This window comes from Gnatocerus cornutus, chromosome 4 (genome assembly GCF_029298725.1).
Source record: "Gnatocerus cornutus isolate USDA-ARS CGAHR chromosome 4, icGnaCorn1.1, whole genome shotgun sequence".
NCBI classification, from domain to species: Eukaryota; Metazoa; Arthropoda; class Insecta; order Coleoptera; family Tenebrionidae; genus Gnatocerus; species Gnatocerus cornutus.
Window position 1 is genome coordinate 16,823,335 of NC_142236.1, and position 26,396 is coordinate 16,849,730.

The 26,396-nt window shown below is 32.6% G+C and overlaps 2 protein-coding genes across 2 annotated transcripts; one reads left to right on the forward strand and one right to left on the reverse strand.

Moving 5' to 3' along the window:
* Window positions 1–8,632: 8,632 nt before the first annotated feature.
* On the forward strand, window positions 8,633–9,902 carry LOC148176464 (acyl-CoA Delta-9 desaturase-like). The gene is made up of 5 exons (XM_088035110.1): window positions 8,633–8,855; window positions 8,907–9,037; window positions 9,087–9,292; window positions 9,397–9,579; window positions 9,650–9,902. The coding sequence occupies exons 1-5, from the start codon at window positions 8,633–8,635 to the stop codon at window positions 9,900–9,902; spliced, it is 996 nt and encodes a 331-aa protein (XP_087891236.1).
* A 5,554-nt stretch (window positions 9,903–15,456) lies between these two features.
* LOC148176465 (acyl-CoA Delta-9 desaturase-like) lies at window positions 15,457–18,237 on the reverse strand. Its single transcript, XM_088035111.1, has 5 exons — window positions 18,018–18,237; window positions 17,837–17,967; window positions 17,536–17,741; window positions 15,981–16,163; window positions 15,457–15,706 (listed from the first exon to the last, which is right to left on the reverse strand). Exons 1-5 carry the CDS (start codon window positions 18,235–18,237, stop codon window positions 15,457–15,459), a joined length of 990 nt encoding a protein of 329 aa, XP_087891237.1.
* Window positions 18,238–26,396: the final 8,159 nt, after the last annotated feature.

A 26,396-nucleotide genomic window follows, 5' to 3' on the forward strand; every position in this document is an offset into this window, starting at 1 on the left:
TTAAATCTAATGCAAATTGTGTTTAAAATTTGGGAAAAAAACGCTGTTTTATCAAGTTAGTTTTCAAAATTATGACGAGGTAGTGGCAAACTACGTTTACACCAAAATTCACTTCATTCACCTGTATGAAGGTCAATTTTGATTAACTTGGGCATGTTGCACTTTTTAGACATTAGAAATCGTTAATTACCATCGAGAAAGCAACAATTTCACCAAGTAAGACTTTTGTTACAATCTAAAGAGAACCAAAGGATAGATGTCATTTGTGACATAAGATGTTGACAGATGGGTGTAAACGTAGTTCCCAATTTTGACGTAATAAAGTTGGAAACAAACTTGATAAAACATTTTTTTGTCAAATTTTGAATTCAATTTGCATTAAATCTAAAATGACAATTGAGATATTTTTTACACATTTATACTGAAAAACAATTAAATTAGGGGTTGAATTTGCAAACCCTCACAATTAGCTAAAAATTCCATTATTACGCGACGCCAAAACTATCAGTGATAAAAAACAAATTTTTGTGTCAGCTTCTAGAGTTTTGTCAACTTTGAGCGTATGCAAATTTTCAAAATTTTTTCTTTAAAATTAAAGACGATTTTGGGGGTGGACACAAGTGTTGCCAAACCCTGTATATTTAAAAAAGAAACGTAAATTTATTTCTTTTTCTTTTTAACAAAAATGTACAATAGCAAAATGTTTTAGTATTCTGTTCACAAAATGAAGAACGTTGTCATAATTGACGTACAAAAATTCAAAGTTTTGGACAACTATTTCGTGACCAAAGAAGTTGCAGTTCCAAAGCCTTTCCATATACATCAAAGGACCAACAACGGGTTACATGGTTAGAACAAAACTTCCATGATCACTTATGGGAGGAAAAATTTATAAATTACCGAAGTTTACAAAAATTAGATCAAACTTAAAAACAGTGTAATTTACATGAAAGAACTATAAAAGCCTAAGTGGGTGGAAAAACTTTTAAACATATAAGTGACAAACATTGGTGACGAAGTCAGTTTTAAAAAAACTCAAACTGAATATCCAAATCAACGCACTCGAAAGCGTGTACTAGGAAAATGTGTATTTAATTTATAATTATTTAAATAATAATAATTCTTAATGTTTATAAATAAATTAAAAAATTAAAAAAAAAAAGATAATTAAAAAAAAGTAACTGTGTGACACTTGTGGTAAAACTTTTTGTCGTAATAGTGAACTAAAAGGCAATTCTCTTAAAACAAAACAACTGTGTGTAAGAACATACATATCAGTCATCTTATTCTCCAGAAAATAAAAGCAATAGCGGTGAGCTCTTCTACATTTAATATTTTATATTTAATTTATGTTTTTTAGTTTCTATTAAATCTAAGAAAAGTATCATCAATTATTCACATCAGTTATCGTCAAGACCATGCGAAGTCCGCCAAATAGGCTACCGGACACCAGAAAAATCCATGCATTTTATTATGTTTATGAGTTACGTATACGCATGAATCAATTACCAAACAGATTTTTTGTTCTCCAAAGGTCGGAATTATTAGCTAAATATTCGTTTGAAATCCAGCTTCGCGCTGTTAGTTTAAATAAGCCTTCAGTGACTACGTCATAACTCCTTTCTATGCATATGAATTGAGAAAACGCATACGTCAACGGAATGTTACATTGGTGAGAGTGAGATAGAGTAATCGTTATAATTCCTAACTGGTTTCCGATTTATAGCACACTTGCGTCAACCAATCAGAAGGTTTGTTTTCATAAGTGAGCTCAGGAATTATCTGCACCGAACGTCATCTGTCCATTTTCGCTTTTTGATTATTGCAGCACTAAAGTAAGAAAGATACAAAAACTACAGCAATTCACGTTCTGCACACACATTTTATGCATTCATAACCTCAATTCAAACTCAACTTCATCGTTTTCACCAATGACCTCGGCATTACCTACAGCCAATAGGCGTCGACTAAGAAGTTGTTACGTCACCAAGGCGCGTGTTTGAAACTATCCATTTTTTAAATATTTTTTTTTTGTATAAATAAAGTGCGCAAAAAAAATGGACACTGATTTTTAATGTTTTCAGACTGGACAGATTTATTTTTTGAAATAAAAAAAAAAACAGTCCGGTAGCCTATTGAAATCCCACGTGATAAATAGTATTCTCACGCGAGGACTGCGAGGACTGCTGTAACTCATAAGATGAAATTATTATCAACTAGTTCGGATGATTTTAGTGTACATAGTTAGGATTATTATAAAATTACAGATGTATGATATATACAGGTGTCCCAGAACTCACTCACTCCTATCAGAAAAAGGCAGGGGTGCGATTTTGTTTCTCTATCGAAAAAAACTCAAAAAACTCGATACCGATAAAATCTCGTCCGCTGATTGCTACATTTCTGTCACATTTCTCGATTCTGTCACGAAATCAAGTCTTCATAGAGTGATATTTTGGAGACTAACCTCGAAATTTATATCAATATACATAGTCAGGTCATAAGTTTTGTCCCAAGATTAAAGCAACACCATATAAAGCAAAAGGAATTAAGAGACAAAATTTATTTTGAATATGATGTCTGATAGAACTATAAATACGTTAGATTATATCTTATTCAAAATGTGCACCACGTGCCCGTACACAAGCCTTTACCCTCCGCGGCCAGTCATCTATAGCAGAACGCACCATATTCATGTCAATATTGGCTACAGCGTTTACCAAACTCGCTTTAAGCTGCTCTAAATTCCTGTGGCTTTTAAAGCACACTTTTTCCTCTAGATGTGACCATATTTTGTAATCCAGTGGGTTCAGGTCCGGACTTGATGAATTATGTTCTGGCTGCCAAACCATTCTTGCGAAGATTTCGCTTTGTGGGCTGGTGCTGAATCTTGTTGGAACACCCAATGCTGATTTTTGAACATGGTAGAGCTCAGGGGCTTTACAATGCCTTCCAAATTATCTTCTTGATACACTTTAGCCCCTGTTTTGACGCCTTTTTACAAAAATGAATTTTTGTTGCCCCCAGATAGGAAACGCCCAACCAAACCATCACAGATGCCGGATGATGACCGCGTTGAACAACAGAAACCTTTTGGGCAGCTTCCGAACTGCTGTGGGCATACACTCTATCATTTTGCTTGTTAAAATGTTCTTCAATTGTAAAAATTTTTTCATCCGAAAAAAGAATTTCTCGATGCTTGTTATCTGCGTACCGACGTAAAAGTAGTTTTGCTCTTTCTTGCCTAATTCTTTTTAAACGTGCTGTAAGAATGCCCCTTTTTTCTAGTATAAGCATGAAGCTTAAGGTCTTCATTGATAATTCGCTTCAACGATACCCTTGACAAATTCATCTGCATAGCCATCAACTTCTACTTTCGTTTTGGATTTCGGCGAATGCGAGGCTCAACAGCTTTTATGACTGCTGGTGTTCGAATAGTTCGAGGTCGACCCGAGCGTGGCTTGTCATCGGTAGAAGAGACTTCATTGTAACGCTTGATGGTGCGATAAACAAATTTCTGGGTGATTTTCAAATTTTTCAGTAATTTGAAAATCGTTGGTGCAGAGTGCCCACACCTGTGTAATGCAATGACGGCAACACGATCTTCTTTTTTATCCCAATTCATCTTTATACAACAATCAATCGGAAAACTATTGACACTTTTCTATTCAACAATGACAGGAAATTAAATGACATAACTTCATTTGTTTTCAACGCTTACTTAGATGTTAAAAAAAAATAATAAAATGTTGGGACAAAACTTATGACCAGACTAGGTAGAAGTTCAAAATCGTAATTCTGAGTCACAAGTTCTTAAAATAAGGTAATTGTAAACTGATGAGCTTTTAATAAGCTGATATGCAAAGAAAAAAAGCAAACAAAAGTTTAAAAGCTACCCAATTGCATTTATCGCAAGTGATAATTTATCACTTCGATCGAGAAACAAAATCGCACTCCAGGTGCCGACAGCAAACAAGAAACCAGAAATGCATTTTTTTTTTGTTGTAATGTGTACCAAAACTCCAAAATTACATAATGAAATTGTCCAATCTCACATATTTTTTTATATTCTTGTTTATTAAGTTTTGTAAACGTAATAACATAATGGCAGGGTGTGGATTCAAAATATCAAATAGTACTTTAAAGAAATTAATGGAAAATTTACCTAATAATAATGTGTAAGCATAAAAGATCGATATGAAATGCAACTGCATTCTTAACAAAATAATTGAGCAGTTAGAGTTAGAATTATTGAACTCTGTGCTGAAACGAGTGGTGGGTTGAATTACCGGTTTGAATTAAAGAATAAATTTTATTCCTTTGACATATTTTGCAACATTAAAAATAAAAAAAAACCGTTATTTTTTTTTTAAAGTTTTAATTCAAGATTTATTTATTTTGAATTATGCAAAAAATATTGGGTGATAATGCATAAAAATCTAGCATTTGCTTCGAGTGTTAAGTAAAAACAAATGCTTGGCTTTATAAGTAAGTACTTTTGTTACAAGCAAATGCTTGACGTGATATGCATAAAACCAAGAATAATTTTATAAGAATTTACTCAATTATATTAGTAAATACTTAACTTTTGATGGCAATGTATGGGTGATAACTGATAAACAGGTATCTTATCCACTGAGATGTGGCTTTTTCACCTATTTTTATGTGAGTTCATTCAGTCTAGTCTTTTGTGACAATACTTAAAGAATACAAAATACTTTTTAATAAGTCGCAGATGCCATTCATTATGAAAAAAACAAAAAGCGGTTTAAGAGATTGCTGCCAAATTACGAACGAAAACGGGCGATATCTTAAACACCGCAGCAGATAAAAAAAAAAAAAACAATATGAAACCAGAACTAAAGAAGAAAACCGACAAAAAGTCAACAAGAAATAAAGCAATGAAGCTGAAGAGGTGGGAAGAAGAACTGCTGCTACTTCTGAATGGTGAAAATAACCCCACAATATAAGTCATGCTCCTAGTAATTATACAATTTTATGACTTTCTATAAACATCGGTCAATTTACTATAATTTGCAGGAGGTTTGGCCGTGGATTCTGGTTTTGCAGAAACTATTCGAACTCCATTTGATTTTGCTGAAGGTGAATCAGAATTAGTTTCTGGCTTATTGTATAATATATTTACAAAACATAAAAATCAAGTTACCTTTGATTTCTGTAAAATCAGAGTGTACTTTCATTTACAACAATCATGTACAATCATTTCATGGGACTGTACTTTGAAGTTTTTGTCAATGACAGTTCAGTTTGTTTAATTTTAGTTTATCTTAAAGCACTTCTTAGTGTCTTGTTAAAACTTCCCAATGCTTTCTTGCATAGTGAGTCAAAATTAAAAATTTTATTTTGAAATTTAGGCATTATAATTGTCAAATGTCCATTTGGTTACCAATCTGTTCCGTTTAGGGTTATTTTTTATCGCCAACCATAGTAATTTTTATGTTTTGTGAATGGATATTTTGATTTTTTGGACACTCGGAAGTTTACATTCTAATTTTACCAGGTTTTGGAATAATTTCCTATATTATTAGTCAAGAAATAGGAAAAAAGAAAACCTTTGGGACATTAGGATTAATTTACGCAATATTTATAATTTAATATAATTAACCTATTATAAATCGCTTATTAGGGGCAGGTTTATGGTTCGGAAGCAATTGTTGTAAATTAAAATTATTCTTATGAATTATTAAATATTTCGTTACCACATCTTTTAATTCACATTTTGTTATCATTTTCATGCTTTTGTCGATAAAAAGAACATAATAGGTTAAGTTTGCCTCCGATTTCTCAATTTTGATTTTTGAAAAACGTAGTTATTAGCGTTTATGTCACATATGGTTAGCACTATATTAAAACTGATTACCTTAATTTGAAGCGCTCCGTTTCCTCTACAGGTACATAAAAAAAAATAACTTTTTTATAGTTTTATAATTACAAGCGATTTTGGGCCGGGACACTAGTGTTGGCGGCCCCTGTACATATCTCCGCCGTTTCGCCGCAACGAAATGCGACGTTTTTCTCGCTTCAAAAAGTGAGCGCGGACCAACAGTACGGTATAATTTTAGAGAAATTATTTGTCGATTTTTTAAAAGATTCATTGCACATTTTTAGAGTGGTATGTGAGAAAAACGCGTCTGCTAATTCTGGACAAAGGTTAAATGCAAAGAATAATTTATTAAAGCACAATAGAAGGACAGGGATAAAACAACATATTACCTTTGATCTTTTAAAATTTTGAACATTTCAATTTAAATTTCAACCTTGAAATTAGTTAAACATGGAACAATAGAGAATTTTTCAATATTTATTCTTGAGCAAATTAGAAGTGCTTCCGGAAGCTTTATAGTTTTATACCTCACTTTACTTAAGGCGAGTGCCAAGACATTTTTCTTATGGAGAACCCCATATAAAGTATCGTCTAAATATTTCGCTTATTTTTTGATGTATCAGTTTCGTTTTTATTCTCAACTGCTCGTATTCACATTTTCTTCTAAAACTAAATATCAAACATTGGAAAAAACATTTAATTTAAAAGTTAAATGACTTGAAAATTCGATAATTTAGGGGTAGTTTTACGAATAGAAGTTTATGTCCGATTTTTGTGAATTTTTAAACTTAGAATTAGTAAAGAATACTTTCAAAATCACTTTCCCGCTAAATTTAAATCGATATCATTAAAATTGGTCTAGTTATGAGAGAGATAAACTAAAAAAAATTCAATCGAAGCTCTGAACTTTGCAGATAATTTACGACTAGGCTGATTTATAAGCGTACCCTCATTTGCGGTTTCTTGACCAGCTTTGGAAGTTGTAAATCAAGGGATTTCTTCTAAAATTTTTACCTGCTTGTTTCTCCCAGAGGATAATAAAATGGTTACAATTAGAAGAGCGTTATTAAAAGTGCTAATAAGTACAAGCACAACGAAGTTTCATAATGCTTGATGTATGAAATTATAGAAAGATCTATATGAACAATAATTCAATTTATAGTCATGTTTTCAACTAAAGTCTTTCAATGACACACGAATTAATTTCTCGACTATTTCACGGTGTTGGACGTAAAATTTAAAAAATGAAATTTAATAAAATATTTTAATAACATATTTTATTATTTATGTTTATTTTTTTCTTATTTCACTAGAATTTAAAAGTTCATCAATGAATAAGAAATGTTGAATGAAACAAAATTGTTTGAATGGTAAGACTCTATGGAGCAACTTGACCGGATGCAATTTACCTGATATTTGCAATATTGGATTAGGGTTTATCTAAGAAGCTGACCGGGGTAATGCCAATTTCTTTCATTTTGCCCCCGGCCGGTTCAACTTTTACTGAAAAACCCACTAAATCTTGTTCCTTTGAGAAGAATATAAATTTTTGGGAGCCACACCTGACGGTCTTTTTGAGGAAGACAGAATTATGAAAATAAAATGCCCGTATAAAGCTTTTAATGCAAACTTTAAAAATGCGGTCGAGAATAAAAAGGTTGACTTCAGGTAACTAGAAAAAAATGGAACATACATTCTGAATTCAAATCATAATTGGTATTACCAAATCCAAGGGCAGTTAAGAATAACACGAAAAAAAAAGTGCATTCTGGGTGTTTGGTTTGGACAAGAAAGTGATATGAAATATGAATACATTTATGAAGACACAACTTTTTGGAAAAAAAAATGGAACCAAAATTGATTGTAAATAAGTACCTATTATGTAAATACCACTTTTCTTATAAATATACTTACTAACATGTACATATACACATTATTATACTATGTATTTTGTATCTTCATACCAAATTCGTATCTATTTGAAAATAAATAAAATTAAACATAAAACAGATTTTTTTAATTTTTTTTAGAAAATTTCTGTTTGGCATTCTAATATTAAATAATATTTTAATCTATTTATTATTTGACTAGTTAAATTATTTTTTGCACAACGTACTAATGTACTTACTATTTAAAATAAAAATTTTTGATTCATATTATTTTACCCATGAAAAAGTATTTCTACCAGACAGAGGCAAAATAAGCATTTATCATTTTACAATCACTTTACGATAGCACAGTAAGGGGTGTTGTAAACATAGGTACCGATTGACACCCTTCGCGATGTGACAGCTCAGCTCGAATTCTGACCAGCGACGAGTCTTGGCACTCGCTTTAACCGATTAACAAAGGGGCTAATTTAGATCAGCAGGATTTGAAAGGGATAAGTTAGATATCTGTAATGAATACATGTCAATTTTGATTAGTAGATGGCTCCACAATATTACAAATGTATCAAGTTCTTGTTTGACATTTTGCAGAAATTGCAGGAGCATTGTGTAACTCGTTTCACTGAACGACCAATCGCAGAGCTGCATTTTATTTTCTGGAGGAACAATCAGGTTTAGTTCCAGCGACGCTGATAGGCGGAGAAAAGCGCAGGCGCTTTCTTAACACACTGTTCAATATATTTATGAACTTTCAGAAGTTTCAGCACACTTTGAACCTGTTCGGCAAAATTTTACTTTTGTGCGTCGTAGAAAACTTCAGGTATGTTTACTAAATTAATAAAGATATTATAGATAATTTCAAGAATAATTTTTTTTTCTTCTTATTTTTAGTTTTGCAATGGCTCCCAACACTACGTTATTGTCCACACCGGCAGACGTAGTTTTCCAAAACACAAAAACCCCAAAAATTGACACCAGTTATAGAACACTTTGGGGATATTTTAAAACACCACTAAAATTGCCGAACATTATGGGAATCTCAATTGGGAATTTCTTAACTGTAGTTTATTTCGTGACTTTTCCGTACAGTAGTTTCCATCATATGAAAACAATGTGTTGGGGTAACTCGTCCAAAGCAACCAATTTTTGCTTTTAAGCTTTCCCTTTTTTAGCATTTTTAATGGGGTGGGCAGCCGGTTTAGGGGTGACAGCAGGAGCCCACAGATTATGGGCCCACAAATCTTACAAAGCCAAATTGCCCATGAAAATAGTCTTAGGGATATTCTATGGTATAGCTGGACAGGTATGTATGGTCTAAAAAAGATACAGTCGCGAGCAAAATTTTTACCCAGACCAGTATTTATGATTGGGTCCGAGACCACCGACTCCACCACAAATTCAGCGAAACCGACGCTGACCCCCACAACATAAATCGCGGATTTTTTTTCGCCCACGTCGGCTGGATCATGATGAAAAGACACCCGGAAGTACTCAAACATGGCCGCCAGATTGACTGTAGCGACCTCTTTGAAGATCCGTTTGTGGTCTTTTACCAAAAGTACGTCACGGTTGGTCACACTGTACCTACTTTGACTTGACAGTGGCGCAGTGGTACCAACTCATCTCAAACTCCAAAGCCCCCTTAAAAAACTGTATTTTCAGGTTTTTCTCCCCGATAAAGTTGTTTTTCTGCGTCATTTTTCCGATGATGGTTCCTTATTACTGTTGGAACGAAACACTTTATTGGTGTGTTATGAGTTGCATTGCACGATACTTCACGAGTTTGAATTGTACTTGGTTGGTAAACAGCGCTGCGCATATGTTTGGGAACAAACCGTACAATAAGTAAGTCGAAATGTCATTCTGTTGGTAGCACTGTTGCTGCCAACACAATAACCACATTTGTCACTTTTAGGGCCATTAACCCTACTGAAAATCGGATGGTTGCTTTTTGTGCGATGGGCGAAGGTTGGCACAATTACCACCACACTTTTCCTTGGGACTATAAAGCAGCAGAACTGGGGAACTATAGAGGCAATGTTACGACTTTATTCATAGATCTGTTTGCAAAATTAGGATTGGCGTACGATTTGAAGACTCCCTCGAAGAAGTTAGTTCAGAAAGCTATTTTAATGAAAGGCGATGGTTCGCATAAAGTTTTTAATTGATTTGTTTTTGTCTGTAGATTTGTGAATGTAAATCTATTTTAAGTTATCGAGAAAAGTCCAAATAAATGGCTCAAGTTTAATTTTTTGACATTCAAAATTTTAATACAATAGTTATTAAATATTCATATTGATTCAGGTGTTTTTTCGTGTGGTTAGAATCGAAATAACAAAATAAAATTCTAATTAAAAATGTTTGTAAACATTTACACACGCTATCACTTCTTGTCACCACAATTTCATCAAATCAGTGTGTAAACTGTTTTTGATCTGACTGATGGTTCAGAAGTAGAATCTGATAAACGCCTGATTGAAAAGGTTTTTCTCTAATTTTTTTTGCTATAAATGTATCTATCTAAATCAGAATATCATGTTGATAAAAAATGCGATATAATTTTTAAATAATTCGGATTTTTAGAGAGAATCTATAAGGTCGGGAGAAAATCTAAGACAGATCCAAAAAAAGTCTTGATAGAAATGAAAAAGCATTCAAAAGAAATTTAAAGAAAACTTAGAACTGAGACCTAAAGAATTTTTTTATTCTTGTTCTAAGATCGTCTAAATGAGAAATATGTACACTTTTGAGCTAATAAGCACACCACATTTGGGTGCTTTACTGTTAAAACTGGCGAAAATAACCAATGTAACACAAAATTTGAGTTTGCCCTCGGAATGAAAAATCCTGAAAGTCTTAATTCTTGTTCTAAAATTTTCTAATTTAGTGGAGTCAATAAACACTTTAAAAGAAATAAATACACCACATTTGATTACTTTAATGTTAAAACTGACAGATTTACTGTATTTAATAGAAAATGACCAGTTTTGAGTTGGTCCTAGAAACAAAAATTTCAAACATTCTGAAATTTTGTTTAACATTTTTGTAAATTAGTGCACTCATTAGGCACTTCTAGACAGATGGTGTCACTAAATTTCGTTGTTTTAAAATTGAAACTTTTGGAGTTACATAATTAAATAGCCATTTTTTAGTTTTAAGTTGGTTTTAGAAACAAAAACATTCTTGTTTTAAATTTTTGTAAATTAGTACATTCAATTAGTACTTCTATACTGATAATGCCACAAAAACTTAAAACTTTCAGAAAACTTTTTACATAATTTAATAGAAATTTGGATTTTTATTTGGTCTTTGAAATTAAAAATTTTGAAATCCATATATTCTTGTGTAGTTCAATTTTTACGCTGAAAGTCTATTCTCAAAAAGATTTTTTTTATAAAATTAGTCTAATATTTTTTTTTAGTAAATTTCTGTAAAAACTGTTTGACACGATCACATTTTTTCTCACATTTTTACGAATAAAAATTTCGCAATTTACACAATTTCACAAATATTCTCGTGGCAAACAGCGAAATTGGAGAAAATTTTTTTGCAAAAATATTTGTAAACATTTTTAATAGCATGTTCTAAAAATTCACAAATAATTTCACAATTCTGCGTAGTAACAATGAGCCACATGAAGAGAATAAACCCCCAAACCGCAGATTTTGGAGGTTAGTGAACAGGAAAATTGTTTCTGCATTAATTTTGTGACAAATCTTGAACGTCAATTTGCAAGAAAAATTCGCAAATTTTTATTTGTTTTTTATTCGTAAAAATTTGAGAAAAAATGTGATCGTGTCAAACCGCCTTAATTTGGCGAAACAAATAGTCAGAAAATTTTACCGAATTTGGACAATTTAGTGGCTTAAATGTGAACATTCTCTAGATTTATTTTACTCGTAATTTTTCTAAACGTTTGATGCCCAACACAACACAATTTACAATTACATATTTTTGTTAGATTATCCAAATTTTCTTTATTTTAATTCTTTTTCTAGTTCTTTTTGAATTCACTTTAGATCCCAAATTTCCTCTCTTTCTCTTTATTAAACAAATTTTTTTTTGATACTTTAGATTGTTTTCAAGTTTTTCTCAAGTTTTCTTCTTGGATCCTTTGCTCACTTTCTCTAGATTTATTATTATTATTATTATAAAAAAAGGAGAGACGCAGAGGCTTCTTTGGCATAAATTCTTTTTAAAAATTTCTTAGGTTTTCTTAAGGCGAGTGCCAAGACATTTTTCTTATGGCGAATCCCATGTAAAGTATCGTCTAAATATTTCGCTTATTTTTTCATGTATCAGTTTCGTTCTTATTCTCAACTGCTTGTATTCATATTTTCTTCTAAATCTAAGAATCAAACATCGGAAAAAACATTTAATTTAAAAGTTAAAGGACTTGAAAATTCGATAATTTAGGGGTAGTTTTACGAATAGAAGTTTATGTCCGATTTTTGTGAATTTTTAAACTTAGAATTAGTAAAGAATATTTTCAAAATCACTTTCCCGCTAAATTTAAATCGATATCATTAAAATTGGTCTAGTTATGAGTGAGATAAACTAAAAATTTATCAATCGAAGCTCTGAGCTTTGCAGATGATTTACGACTAGGTTGATTTATAAGCGTACCCTCATTTGCGGTTTCTTGACCAGCTTTGGAAGTTGTAAATCAAGGGATTTCTTCTAAAATTTTTACCTGCTTGTTTCGCACAGAGGATAATAAAATGGTTACAATTAGAAGAGCGTTATTAAAAGTGCTAATAAGTACAAGCACAACGAAGTTTCATAATGCTTGATGTATGAAATTATAGAAACAACTATGTAGTATGAAAATTCATTTAATTTATAGTCATGTTTTTAACTAAAGTCTTTCAATGACACACGAATTAATTTCTCGACTACTTCACGGTGTTGGACGTAAAATTTTGAAAATGAAATTTAATAAAATAGTAATTTATTATTATTTCTCTTATTACATATTTTATTATTTATGTTTATTTTTTTCTTATTTCACTAGAATTTAAAAGTTCATCAATGAATAAAAAATGTTGAATGAAACAAAATTGTTTTGAATGGTATGACTCTATGGAGCAACCTGACCGGATGCAATTTACCTGATGTTTGCAATATTGGATTAGAGTTTATCTAAGAAACTGACCGGAGTTTTACTAGGTGATGACAATTTATTTCATTTTGCCGCCGGCCGGTTCAACTTTTACTGAAAAAACCACTAAATCTTGTTCCTTTGAGAACAATATAATTTTTTTTTGGGAGAATAAAAAGGTTGACTTCTGGTAACTAGAAAAAAATGGAACATACATTGTAAATTCAAATCATAATTGGTATTACCAAATTCAAGAGCAGTTAAGAATAACACGAAAAAAAATGTGTATTCTGGGTGTTTGGTTTGGACAAGAAAGTGATATGAAATATGAATATATTTATGAAGACACAACTTTTTGGAAAAAAAAATGGAACCAAAATTGATTATGTTTTATTTTGATCACATGCTGCTGGAATTAATTGACTCTAGGAAACAAAGATTGTCTATTCCGATCCGCCGTCATTGAGTTTGTATTACCTATGTACTAGTTAATTGTCAATATTGTAAATAAGTACCTATTATGTAAATACCACTTTTCTTATAAATACTTACTAACATGTACATATTATACACATTATTATACTATGTATTTTGTATCTTTTGAGTATACCTTCACACCAAATACGTATCTATTTGGAAACAAATAAAATTAAACATAAAACAGATAAGTTTAGTTTTTTTAGAAAATTTCTGTTTGGCATTCTAATATTAAATAATACTTTAATCTATTTATTATTTGACTAATTATTTTTTGAACAACGTACTAATGTACTTACAATTTTAAAATAAAAGTTTTTTATTCATATTATTTTACCCATGAAAAAGTATTTCTACCAGACAGAGCCAAAATAAGCATTTATTATTTTACAATCACTTTACGATAGCGGGGTGTTGTAAACAGAGGTACCGCTTGACAACCTTCCCGATGTGACAGCTCAGCTCGAATTCTGACCAGCGACGAGGCTTGGCACTCGCCTTAAGACTGTTTTCTAACAATACTTTTAAATCCTATTAAATTTACAGTTTTTTTTTCATTTGTTAAGGATAGTATTTAGAATATTTTCTCTGAACTTTGTAATTTTTTTTTCTGTAGCCCATACAGGATTTCTCAGAACTCGCGCTCCAGAAAGCAATGGAGGTTACCGACAGCAATACAGATGGTAAATTTCAAAACAAAAATTGATTAAATTTAATGATATTTGAGAAAGGATAAAAATTTAACAACCAATCTCGGAAGCTTATTCTAGAGGTGAAGGTCATTCCAATTTTCTAGGCAACCAGAGTGTAATGTTCATCTATCCAATGGGTGATAGTATGTGTCCATATTTACCGATATTCAAATTCTGTTCAGCTTCGAGATTGGCTACCGTTCTTTCGTCTCAACTCGATTATTATTTGAGCTAAAAAAAATTTGTTTCGAAATGTTGGTTCAGAATTGTTGCCTTCATAAGCCCTGAGGCTCTGAGGCGCGAGTTTTGGAACACCTGTATATTCTTTAAATTTGTGTTTTGAAATTCTTTGTAACTTGTCTCCAGTTCTTGTTTACATTCTATCTTTTCGATAACATAACAGAACCTCCTTAAATTGTCCAAATTCGGTGGAATTTTCTGACTGGAAGTGTTTATTCGCTGTACCAAATTACAGAAATTTAAAAAAAATCCTTTTGGGGATGAGCACAAAACTCAAAATTTTATATTAAATTCTCTAATAATCGCCAATCTTAACAAGAAGGCACCAAAATTTTTGCGTTTATTAGTATAAAGTGCTCGTTAGATATACTAATTTTGACATTTTATAACAAGAATGTAGGATTTCAGAACTTTTCTTTTCTAGGATCAACTTAAAACTCAAAAATGTTTATTAAATTATGTAAATCCAAAATTTTGAATGCTAGAACAACAAAATTTGGTAACATTATCTATCTAGAAGTGCTTATTGAGCGTACTGATTTACAACAGTTTAAAACGAGAATTCAGATTTTTAGAATATTTTGTTTCTAGATCCAACTCAAAACTTAAAAATGTCTTTTAAATTATGTAACTCCAAAAGTTTCAATGTTAAAACAACAAAATTTGGTAGCATTATCTGTCTAAAAGTATTTATTGAGTGTATATAGTAATTTGCAAAAGTTTAAAACAAGAATTCAGGATTTCAGTTTTTTTTATTTCCAGAACAAATTCAATTTCTATTAAATAGTGTCCATCAATCTTAACATTAAAGTAATCAGATTTGGTGTTTTTGTTTTTTTAGAAGTGTTTATTGTCTACACCAAGAACAAAAATTAGGAATTTCAGAATTTTTCTTTACGAGGACAAACTCAAAACTCAAATTTTATGTCTCACTGTCTACGTCCGCCAGTTTTAACATTAAATAAAAAAAAAAAACTTTCTTAGAGTTTTTAAAATTTGTTCCTTCTGGTTCGTTAAACATTAAAAATTTTAATATTTTGTATTTCTTTAAGTTGTTTCGATTTATTTTTTCCGGTTTCATTGAATAATCTGGATTCCTTTAGTTTGTCTATTGTCTGACTACCAAACCCTTTAGATTTTCTAGGTTTCTAATTGAAATAATTATACTTAAAAAGATATATAAAATTATCCGTCATGCAAACAAAATTAATTTTATTGGCCTTTATAGGAACCGTCGCCATTCGTCACAACCGTTTTCTGTATTAATTCCTTCGATGCAGTCTTCAAATCATAAGCCAGTCCTAATTTTGCGCATAAATCTATAAAACAAGCTGTCCAATTTGACTTGTATTTCCCCAATTCTGATGCTTTATAGTCCCAAGGAAAAGTGTGATGGTAATTGTGCCAACCTTCACCCATACCGATAACGGCAACTATCGTATTTTCAGCAGCCTTAATGGTCCTAAAAAAAAATCGAAATTATCACATAGCACAGTATACAAGATAACGACTTGGAAACGCAACACAAACTACATCTTCTACTTGTCATTAGATACCAAAATATTTCTAAAAAAAACACCTTTGTATTCTAAAATAGGTATGAAATTTAAAGCACCCAAGCGGTGTGTGGCCCAACCAAAAAATACTTGACTTTACATGTAAACAAGCATAGAATTATTATTACTAAACGATTTTTGGTATCGTAATATAGAAAAACAGTCTACAAAAATACTCACTTAATGTACGGTTTATTTCCGAACATGTGTGCAAAGCTGTTGACTGACCAAACTATATTCAATTCTAGTACGTGTCTAATTATGGAACTCATAACAGACCAATAAAAAGTTTCGTTCCAACAGAAGTATGGGACCATCGTGGGCAAAACGTAGCAACAAAGCCACATTATAGGAACGAAGTACCTAAAAATATATTTTTTTGCACGATAGAACAATTTTGCTTAGTTACCGCGCCTGCTGTTGGAACAGTAAGTTGAGTTTACTGGTTACCAAAATAAACAAAACGGTAAGTACAAAATTTACTTACCGTTCTAGAACGGTAAGTAAAATTTTAAAAATAGTCATTAAAAAGAAAGATTTATATTCATTCTCAGACCGAAGATTTGACTTTTCAGGAATTATTGAAGATCAATTAATGTCAATTATTTGTGACATTTTTAGTTTTATAAAAATAATCGAAATTTGTCTATCGTGCAAAAAATATTATGAGCATCACGAATGTTAAGGATTATACCGATCTCAGACAATAATTGGAGTCGTCGCTGCGCTCCTCCAAACAATTGTCTTCGATCGGTAAAGTGTCCTTACCGTTCTTAATACTTAATATACTATTTTTGTAGAGTTATCTTGTGTGCACTGTTAAGGGCCAGTTTCATAATCGGGCCTTAAAAGCGCCTTTAACAAAAGGTACCTTTACGCTAACAGCTTCTTTAAAGCGGCCCGCTGTTTCATAAACAGTGACAGACGAATTTTTAACTAAAAGCGCTTTTAGGGGAAATCACATTCTAAACTTCACTAAAAATAGGGAGTTTCGTGTTAATGTTCGCATAATCAACCGGGAACTTTGAAAATTCTGTTTGAGTATGGATAGTAGAAAGTGAATTTTTTTTTACATAGCTACTAAGTACATGTTTGAACTTGTATGTAGTGTTGGAATAATAAATTTATGGTACCTGTTTTTAATTTTTGGTACTTCAACATTTGGAGCAAAAATGCAAGGGATGTTTTTAGCTATTTGAGGCTAGTTTTGGTATTCCGATTATCTTATAAACAGCAAGACGAACAAATTTCATACTTTTCACAATGATTTTCGTTATGTGAGACCAAAATTTTATGAAAATGTCTCATCGTAGATCGGATCTTTTAGATTTGTTCGATGGTCAGCCAATAAAGACAAAAAGTTGAAGGAAACAGCATTTTCTATTTAATACATTTTTAAACAAGTTTAATGAAGTGTGCCAACCGGTTGGTTCTAGAAATTATAAATATTAAATGTTTAATTTGTATTAACTAAAAAGTCAATTTACGTACATGTATCAAAAAATTAGTAGATCCGAACGCACAAATGTGAGCAGTTTTTGAGGTTAGAATTGCTTTAAAGGCGCCTTTTAGCAGTTAAATGGTCGATGTCGGTCCTTTAAGTTAAAGGAGGATTTAAAGGAACATTTAAGATTATGAAACAAAATTTTTGAGTTAAAAGTCCCTTTAAGCTAAATTAGATTATGAAACTGGCCGTAAGACAGTGCTACCAATATCCAAAGATTACTAGACGTACTTTTGAAAAACGACTACCACCGGGTCTTGAAAGATGTCGCTACAGTCAATCTGACGGCCCTTTTTAATAACTTCTGGGTGTCTTTTCATCATGAACCACCCGACGTGGGCGAAAAAGAATCCTCGATTTATATTGTGGGGATCAGCGTCGGTGTCACTGAATTTGTGGTGGACTCTGTGGTCTCGGACCCAACTGTACAAGCTGTACTGAAAAAGAAAATGCAAGTTTCTATGAAAGTCTGTGTTTTTCAAAATAAAAATTGGTGGATTTTTTTGTTTTTATTAAAAAAACTGGTTCATACCTGTCCCGCCATGGCATAACTTATTGCAAAAAATATTCTTAACGGTAATTTAGCTTTGTAAGATCTGTGGCTCCATAATCTATGGGCTCCTCCTGTCACCCCCTCGCCTGCTAGATATCCAGTAAAAATTACTTAAAAATAGTGTTAATACAAAAGATTAAAAATGTATTTTGCAAATTACACCACCATATGGTTTTCCACTGACAAACGGAAGATGGAATTGTAACTAGAGCATAGGTAGCAGTAAAATGTATTAAAAACATTCCAATAATGTTGGACCATATTAGTGGTGTTTTAAAATATCCCCAAAATGTTCTATAACTGGTGTCAATTTGTAGGGTTGTTTGATTCTGTGAATTTTGTTCAATAAATGTAGACAAAGTGGTGCTGTTCGGAGGCATTGTGATCCCTGATTCCTAGAACAACATTTAATAACTAATAAAAATATAAACTGTGAATTTATATTTTTTTCTACTCCTGTTATAGAAATCTATAAATTATCCTTCAAAGTAAATCTATGGTTACACACACTGCAATCACAGCAGAGGAATACAATATCTTTCTATGCTGTGCTGCAATGTATAGTCTGTCCAAAAAATAAATAGATGACAGTTTTCTAACCAAATCTGCGCGATAAAAACTAGTACCAACAACCGCCAAATTTAAAATAGCTTTCATGACGCTAATTTCAAAATTCATCGTTTTTACAAAATTTATGTTAGAATAGTTATTTCTATTAGTTGGCGACTGGATCGCAGGGCCTTCTTTTAGCATGTTATAAAAACAAAGTTAGTTGACTGTACTGTCAAAGTATGTACTTCGCATAATTATCTTTACGTGTTGTTAATTCTTATAAAATAAACTATTCACCGTCGTCTGGCACCGTTTAATTTCAACAGGTTATGGGCCCAGACCAGAAATCGCGAATAGTTTCATAAAGTTGTGTAAACTCTGGTGAACGCGAAATTATTGTGAATAGTAGAGAACGCGTATGAACAAAAGTACTATGGAAATGGCAGCGAGAAGCATCACTCATATTCCAGTATTAACACGGGAAAATTACGATACTTGAAAATTGAGGATACAAGCTGTTATGACAAAAAACCGTACGTGGGCATACGTCAACGGGAGAAAATCAAAACCTGAAGTTCAAGAAGGGAATGATCAACAAGCCGCAGCGCTGGAATTATGGTTGGAAGAAGATGAAAAGGCGAAGGCCGATCTTTACCTGGCTTTAAGTGATGCTGAACTAAAACAAATAAGAAATTGTGTTACATCAAGAGAAATATGGTCAAAATTGGAATCCATGTTCGAATCGCAAGGTCCGGCGAGAAAAGCATCATTGTGGAAGAAATTGATGTGTCTTCGATTAGAAGAAAATGGAGACGTAAATCAACACATCAATGAGTTCTTTGATGTAATCAACAAGCTAACCGGATTAGAAATTGATGTCTGCGAATTTGAAAGGTATTTGAAGAACCAAGGAATTCATAGAAGACTTTCTGTGACATACACACCACAACAAAATGGCGTAGCAGAAAGAAAGAATCGAACTCTAGTAGAAATGGCCAGATGTATGTTAAGACAAGCGAACTTTCCTGAACAATTCTGGGCGGAAGCTTTGGCTACTGCAAACTACATCCGGAATCGTTCGATTTCTAATTCGATCAACGGGAAGACTCCTTTCGAATTATGGCACGGGAAGCGGCCGGACGTTAGTTATTTTAGAACTTTCGGAGAACAAGTTTTCGCTCTCAACAAGAAACCGGGCAAAGGAAAATTCGAAACAAGAAGTCTTAGAGGAACGTTCTTGGGATATGACTCAAATTCAAAGGGTTATCGCGTCTGGATACCATCGATGCAGAAGGTAATAATTTCACGCGACACGAAATTTACCGATACCTTTAAGGGGGAGTTTCGTCAAGTTATCGAAACCAAGACCGAAACTGTAAATGTCAACCCTCCGGAAGAGGAATATAGGGTTATTCCGATTGAAGATGTAAGAAGTATAGAGAAAAACGTATCATCGTTGAATCAAATAATCCCACAACAAGATCAAGAACAAGGAATAGAACCAGAACGAGTACCAGTATCAACCGACGTAGAGCGAACACTAGAAAATCTTGATCAACGGCACGGTCCCGGTAGACCAAAGAAAATTAGAACTGGTCAAGCAGGTCGACCAAGAAAAGTTTACCACACCAAAAATGTTGCAACAGCAGAGACTGAAGAAAGCTTAAAAATTGACGTTCAAATAGCTAACATAAACGAAGACGAACGTATTGAAGTCGACGAAACGAACTACGGACTTATGGGTGAAATATCGTGGAAGGAAGCTTTAGATGGAATCAACGCCGAAGAATGGAGAAATGCCATTATCGACGAAGTCGAATGTCTAATGAAGAATGATACATGGGATATCGTCGAGCGATCCAACAACGCAAACATAATCGGTTGTAGAACGATTCTCCGTAACAACGCGGATGGTACGCTGGAAAGGAGAAAAGTACGCGTTGTTGCTCGAGGATTTTCTCAACGACCAGGCATTGATTTCAATGATACATACGCTCCTGTAGCTCGATTAGGTTCTTTAAGACTTTTACTTGCTCTGTCAGTGCAACTGGACTTGAACATATGTCAGTTTGATATCAAGACGGCTTACCTAAATGGAAAAATTGAAGAAGATCTGTTCATGGAAGTACCGAAACTTTTGTCAGAATCTTTAACCGAAATAGTAAACCGTCGAGGTAATGATGACGAAATTTCAATGAAAGCCAGAAAAATGTTGAAATCGCTCAAAGGGTTCAACAAAGTGTGCAAGTTGCGAAAAGCTCTTTATGGATTAAAACAAGCGGGTCATCAATGGCACAAGAAATTCCACGAGAAATTGATTAGTATGAATTTGAAGCCTACTACCGCCGACCCTTGTGTGTATCATATGAAGAACGAAAACGATCCAATTTTTGTTCTCATTTACATGGATGATATTATAGTTGCTTACAAGAAGAATATTGATCTAAATTTTATTCGTCAGGAATTGAAGAACGAATTCGAACTGAAAGATTTAGGCAACATTAACTATTGTCTTGGTATTGAAATTAACAAAAGCAATGATTGTGTATCTTTGTCGCAATCTGGGTACATATCAGATTTGTTACGACGGTATGGAATGGAAAATTGTAATCCTGTTTTCACTCCTATGGAAGTCGGCAAGAAAACAAGCAAAGATGGCAATCAATCTGAAGAATCAGAAGAAATAAAGAATATTCCTTATAGGGAATTAATTGGTTCATTGAATTATTTGGCAGTTGCTACCAGACCAGACATCGCGTATGCTGTCAGTTATTTGAGCCAATTCAACACCTGTTACCGCAGGGAACACTGGATTTCTGCAAAAAGAATACTTCGCTATTTGAAAGGGACTAAAACTCATGGTATCGTATACCACAAGAAGTCTGTGAGTCTGCAGGGTTTTGTTGACGCTGATTGGGCTAGTTGCCATATCGATCGTCGATCCTACACCGGCTTTGTGCTCACTATGTGCGATGCTGCTATTTCTTGGGAATCAAGGAAACAGAGAACCGTAGCCCTCTCATCTACTGAAGCCGAATACATGGGTCTCACTGAAGTCGCTCGTGAGATATTATTCGTGAAGAAGTTTTTGCTGGAGATAGGCATCAATATTGAAGAACCCATTAAGGTTTACAACGATAACCAAGGTGCCCAGCTCCTGGCTAAAAACCATACGTTTCATGCTAGGTCGAAACATATCGATATCCGCCATCACTTTATCAGAGATGTTCTGAGTTCTGGTCAAATCACGATTGATTACTTAGCGTCCTCTGAAATGCCAGCCGATATTCTGACCAAGTCACTATCTAGAATGAAACATGAAGAGTGCACCAACAAAATGGGTATTGTTCCTGTTCCTGTAACGCGCGCTCCATTCGAGGGGGAGTGTTAGAATAGTTATTTCTATTAGTTGGCGACTGGATCGCAGGGCCTTCTTTTAGCATGTTATAAAAACAAAGTTAGTTGACTGTACTGTCAAAGTATGTACTTCGCATAATTATCTTTACGTGTTGTTAATTCATATAAAATAAACTATTCACCGTCGTCTGGCACCGTTTAATTTCAACAATTTACTGCTATAAAAATGGTTCCTATTACTTGATTATAGAAAAGGAATCAACAAACTGACTAGTTCGGTGTTTTATCATTAATTTGCTAACGTAGAGAAAACCTCGAAAACCATCAATTTTTACACACTTTGAAGATGTGTGCCAGATAGGTCCTTCTGCCAGGAAATTGAGAGGCACACAAAACTTTATTAGCAGTCCAGTTATTACAAATCTTTCATTATCAACATGCTAATTAGGAAATTTTAGTCAAACTGACCAACAGATTTTGAATCTACTCATCAGGAAACTTACAAAAGACAATTTACACAAGAGAAAAAGCAAAAAACTAGTAACTAGACACTATTATACCAACAAAACACAAGGAACAGTGCAAACAGTGGATCTTAAAGTTGTCAAAAATGACGAATGTCAGTGAATGTCAAATCATTGACAAATTTCTAAAAATGGCGGGAAAATTCTAGAGTATTTAAAGTTGTCATGTTTCATGCCATAAAATTCAAATTATCCTATTTATTTGCTGGATTTACTACTACTTTAGTGCACTAAATTTTTAGTACGAGAAAATCTGTGTAGTATCAAGTATAGTGTATTCTCCATCATCAAACTAAAAAGTGCACTAATATTTTAGTGCGGTCTAAATATTATCTTGGCAACATCGCAAAAACAGTTTGTCAGGTTGACTGATCTCAAAAAATTAACCTTTCCAGTCAAATGTTCAACAAAAATAAATGCAGCATTGAAGTCCGCCACAAGAAATCACAGCAAAATGCTACTTTTTGCTATTTTTTGATACGATTTTTGATTCGTGAAATCATAATCTCATGAGAATATCTCATCGTCGATCCAAACTTTTAGCACAGGGTAAAAAGTATAACTTGCGTGTTATTGAGAAGCAAAAGAAATCATCTAAACTTTCTAAACAACTTATAGTTTTTGTACAAAACAAGTTTATGTCTATTTTTACATGAAAAAATGCCCAATAACTTTGGAGAAAAGAAAAAATATAAAAATAAGGCATAATTAAACACCAACAGACAACAGAACGAAATGATCCAGTCAAACAGAATGTGTTAGATTTTAAAGAAATAGTATTTTTCCAATCAGTGGTGTCGCAGAAGAAGAATATCATGGTAACACAAAACCACCGCAATTTTTGGAGTATGATTTGCATGGTCTTGAAATTAAATGTGTTTTCAGTAAATCGAAAAATTTAACGGAGTTTTCTATCTTCCACATTTTTAAGGAATTTTCTATATATTTTGGTTTCATGTAAATTTGCTGCTACTTCATCTAGGTTAAGACTTTCGTCTAGATTCTTTTTCTAATTTCATTGCTTTATCAAAAATTTTGCCAATTTAAATAAGTTAGCATGCAATTTAGTCTACTATCGACCACACTAATAATTTCATACTGAAAGTTCAGTACACTAAATGTTCACAGAACGTCGAGAATACACTTTTTCATTTTTCACACTAAATATGGATATTTAATGCACTAAATCAAATCAGCACATTTCGAGAATCGCACCCCAGTGGGTAATAGTAGTAACAGTATGTCCCCGGATTGAGTTCACAAGAGGAAAAGAAACGTTATTTTTCATTTTACAAAAAAATGACAAAGGAATAATATTTTTTGTTTAATTTAAAATAAATAAATCTTTAATTGAAACTTTAATATTATCAAGCTGTGTTCTTAAAATCGAAAAAAACAAAAAATAACGAAGAACTTTTTGCAATTTTGCAAAAAATGTCAAAGGAATGAAATTTGTTCCTTAACTCAAACCAATTTCCACTATTTGATTGACCCATTACGTGTTTTAGCAAATAGTTCAATTCTAACTCGTAATTCTTTAAGACTGTTTCGAATTTTTTCAATTATTGTAAAGGATGTAATTGCATTTTTTTCCAATTTTTTAATACTTACACATTATTGGGTATATTTTTCTTTAATTTTTAACGCACTATTTGATATTGCGAATACACAGTCTACTATTATTTAAATACGATTACAAAATTTAATAAATAAAAATAAAAAAAAAATAATTTTATGAGTGCAAACTAATAATTTTGAAATTGCAGATTTATCTGTTTTGACATAAGCAAAAAATGTTATTATTTTGTCATTTTTTTGTAAAATGGAAAATAAACTTTTTTCCCTCTTGTGAACTCAATCCGGGGACATACTGTATATAATTACAAAATAGTACAGAGGAATAGCAGTTGCTATGGATGTCATAAAAATTTGTCAAAATTGACATTTGCAATTTGTTTTGATGTGTTTCATCATGTTCAGTGACTCCAAGTGTGAACTGCAAGCTACACCCCGAAAAATTGGGGCACAAGCAGTTAGTGCAACTGATGATCTTGACCTGACGTGCGGACAGCGGAGTGCAGTCCTTCTCCGAGAATGTTTTACTAACGTATTTTGGCAAGTTAAAACAAGGATTTCAAACCTTCGTCGTTCCTATAGGCTTTTTATTCAATGTTTACAACCATATTAACCTTCAAACTTCAAACACGTCGTTAATATTGCAAATTACGAGAAATTACGGGGATACTTCAAGAGACAATCAAATGGATTCAAGTAATTCATAGTTTACTATAACAGGAATTGAAAAACATTGTGAAATTGTTCATAATTAGCGAAAATTGTTCTTTGTTCTTGTTGTTGTTCCTTATAATAAATGTTTGAATTACCAATGTCTTAATAAAAATCATCTAAAATTCAACTTTAGTTGTGATTTATCATTAACAATCGAAAAAATTTACACGGTTGCAGGAGAGAAAGTCGTAGAAAAAGTATGGTACACGACTCGGGGGTAAGACCAATTACGCTCTCGGCTTCGCCTCGCGCACAACTCCCACGTTGCGTAATATACTATTATTCCGCTAGCGGATAAACCAATGCTTTAGTGCCCTACTAACCGAAAAATAAACGTTTGTTTAATGTCAAAATTGAATAATAGTTATTTATTATACAAACGTCTAAAATGAATGTTTAACAAGGAGTCACTTTAAATGACTGTTTTAATGACTGCAAGTTAAACATTCATTTTAGGCGCGCGTGTAATACAAACTTTTATTCAATTTTGACCACCCTAAGCCCCAAAAATAGTGATTGAAAAAGTTCACATTCGAGAAACGTCAGAATTGACAGCTATCAAATAAAAATTTTATGAGCGTAAAAATTCTTCTATAATATCAGGTGTGCATGCGCAGTGACTCTGGCGACGGTTATTGTTTGCTTCAAACAAGCTAAAAATTGTTAAAAATGTATCCAAAAGTTCAAAAATCATGCAAGATTCCGAAGAAAGAAAGGAAAACTTGCTTTCGTTAAGAGTGAAGATGCTTATAAAAAAGCGTATCAAAAGTTTCTTGGATGGAAAGAGTAGTCAGGGATTATCATAACCATGGTTTCAAAACAGCAAAATAAATTTTTTATTTAGCTTGTCGATTAAAATTTTTATACCGCTAGCGGATAAACCAAAGTTTTAGTGGCCTACTAACAGCAAAATAAACGTCTTTTAAATGTCAAAATTGAATAAAAATTATTTAAATACTACCTTAAATAATGAGGATAGGTCTTTGACGCAAATTGTTTGACCATTCGCGTTTCAGCCAACATCGACGCTGACCAAGTACTCAAGTTAGTTTGAATTAAAATTTTGGTCGGTGTTCTATATACATAGGGTATATTTGAAAACTATGACAAAAAGACAAGACTGGCGAAAAAAGATGTGACCGCGAAAATTTGAGAAACACAATAGGACAGGGTCATGACGACAATGCTCTGGACATTCATGTGTTCACGTCATAATATCATAATATTTTGGCTTAAAAATTATAAGAAGCATTTTTTCAGTATCTATGAAAGGTTTCTGATCAATGTTGAAAGAATCAGTTTTGTAATACCACAAGAACGATCTCTTACAAAAGCTTGAACTTGAGAATATCGTGCTTGGACTGAACCATGACCAGGACCATGACGAATCGATAAATTTAACCAATTTTTTATTTGAAAGAAATAACTTACCGCCATAAGAAAAATTTCACTTTTAGATATAGTTTGATTATACAATTTAAAAATTTGCCTATTTCCAAAGTCGTAACTGGTTTTGACACCAGTTCTGCCCCTTTCTGTAATAATAACCCATAACATTTTTTAATAAAATGCCATTATACTTGAGTATAATGCAAGATTTCATCCAAAGCTTAAAAACATGAAATGTTATCGTACATACCAACTTTTTCTGTAGCACTTCTTTCAATGTATTAAAAATACTCACAATGCACTGGATTTTCTGAATGTTATATACTAAATTTCCCACCCCAAATTATGCACTTATTCAATCTAATTTGAAATGACACAGCGTTTATATTTAAATATATTATGTTTGAATAGACAAAAGGCTCATAATA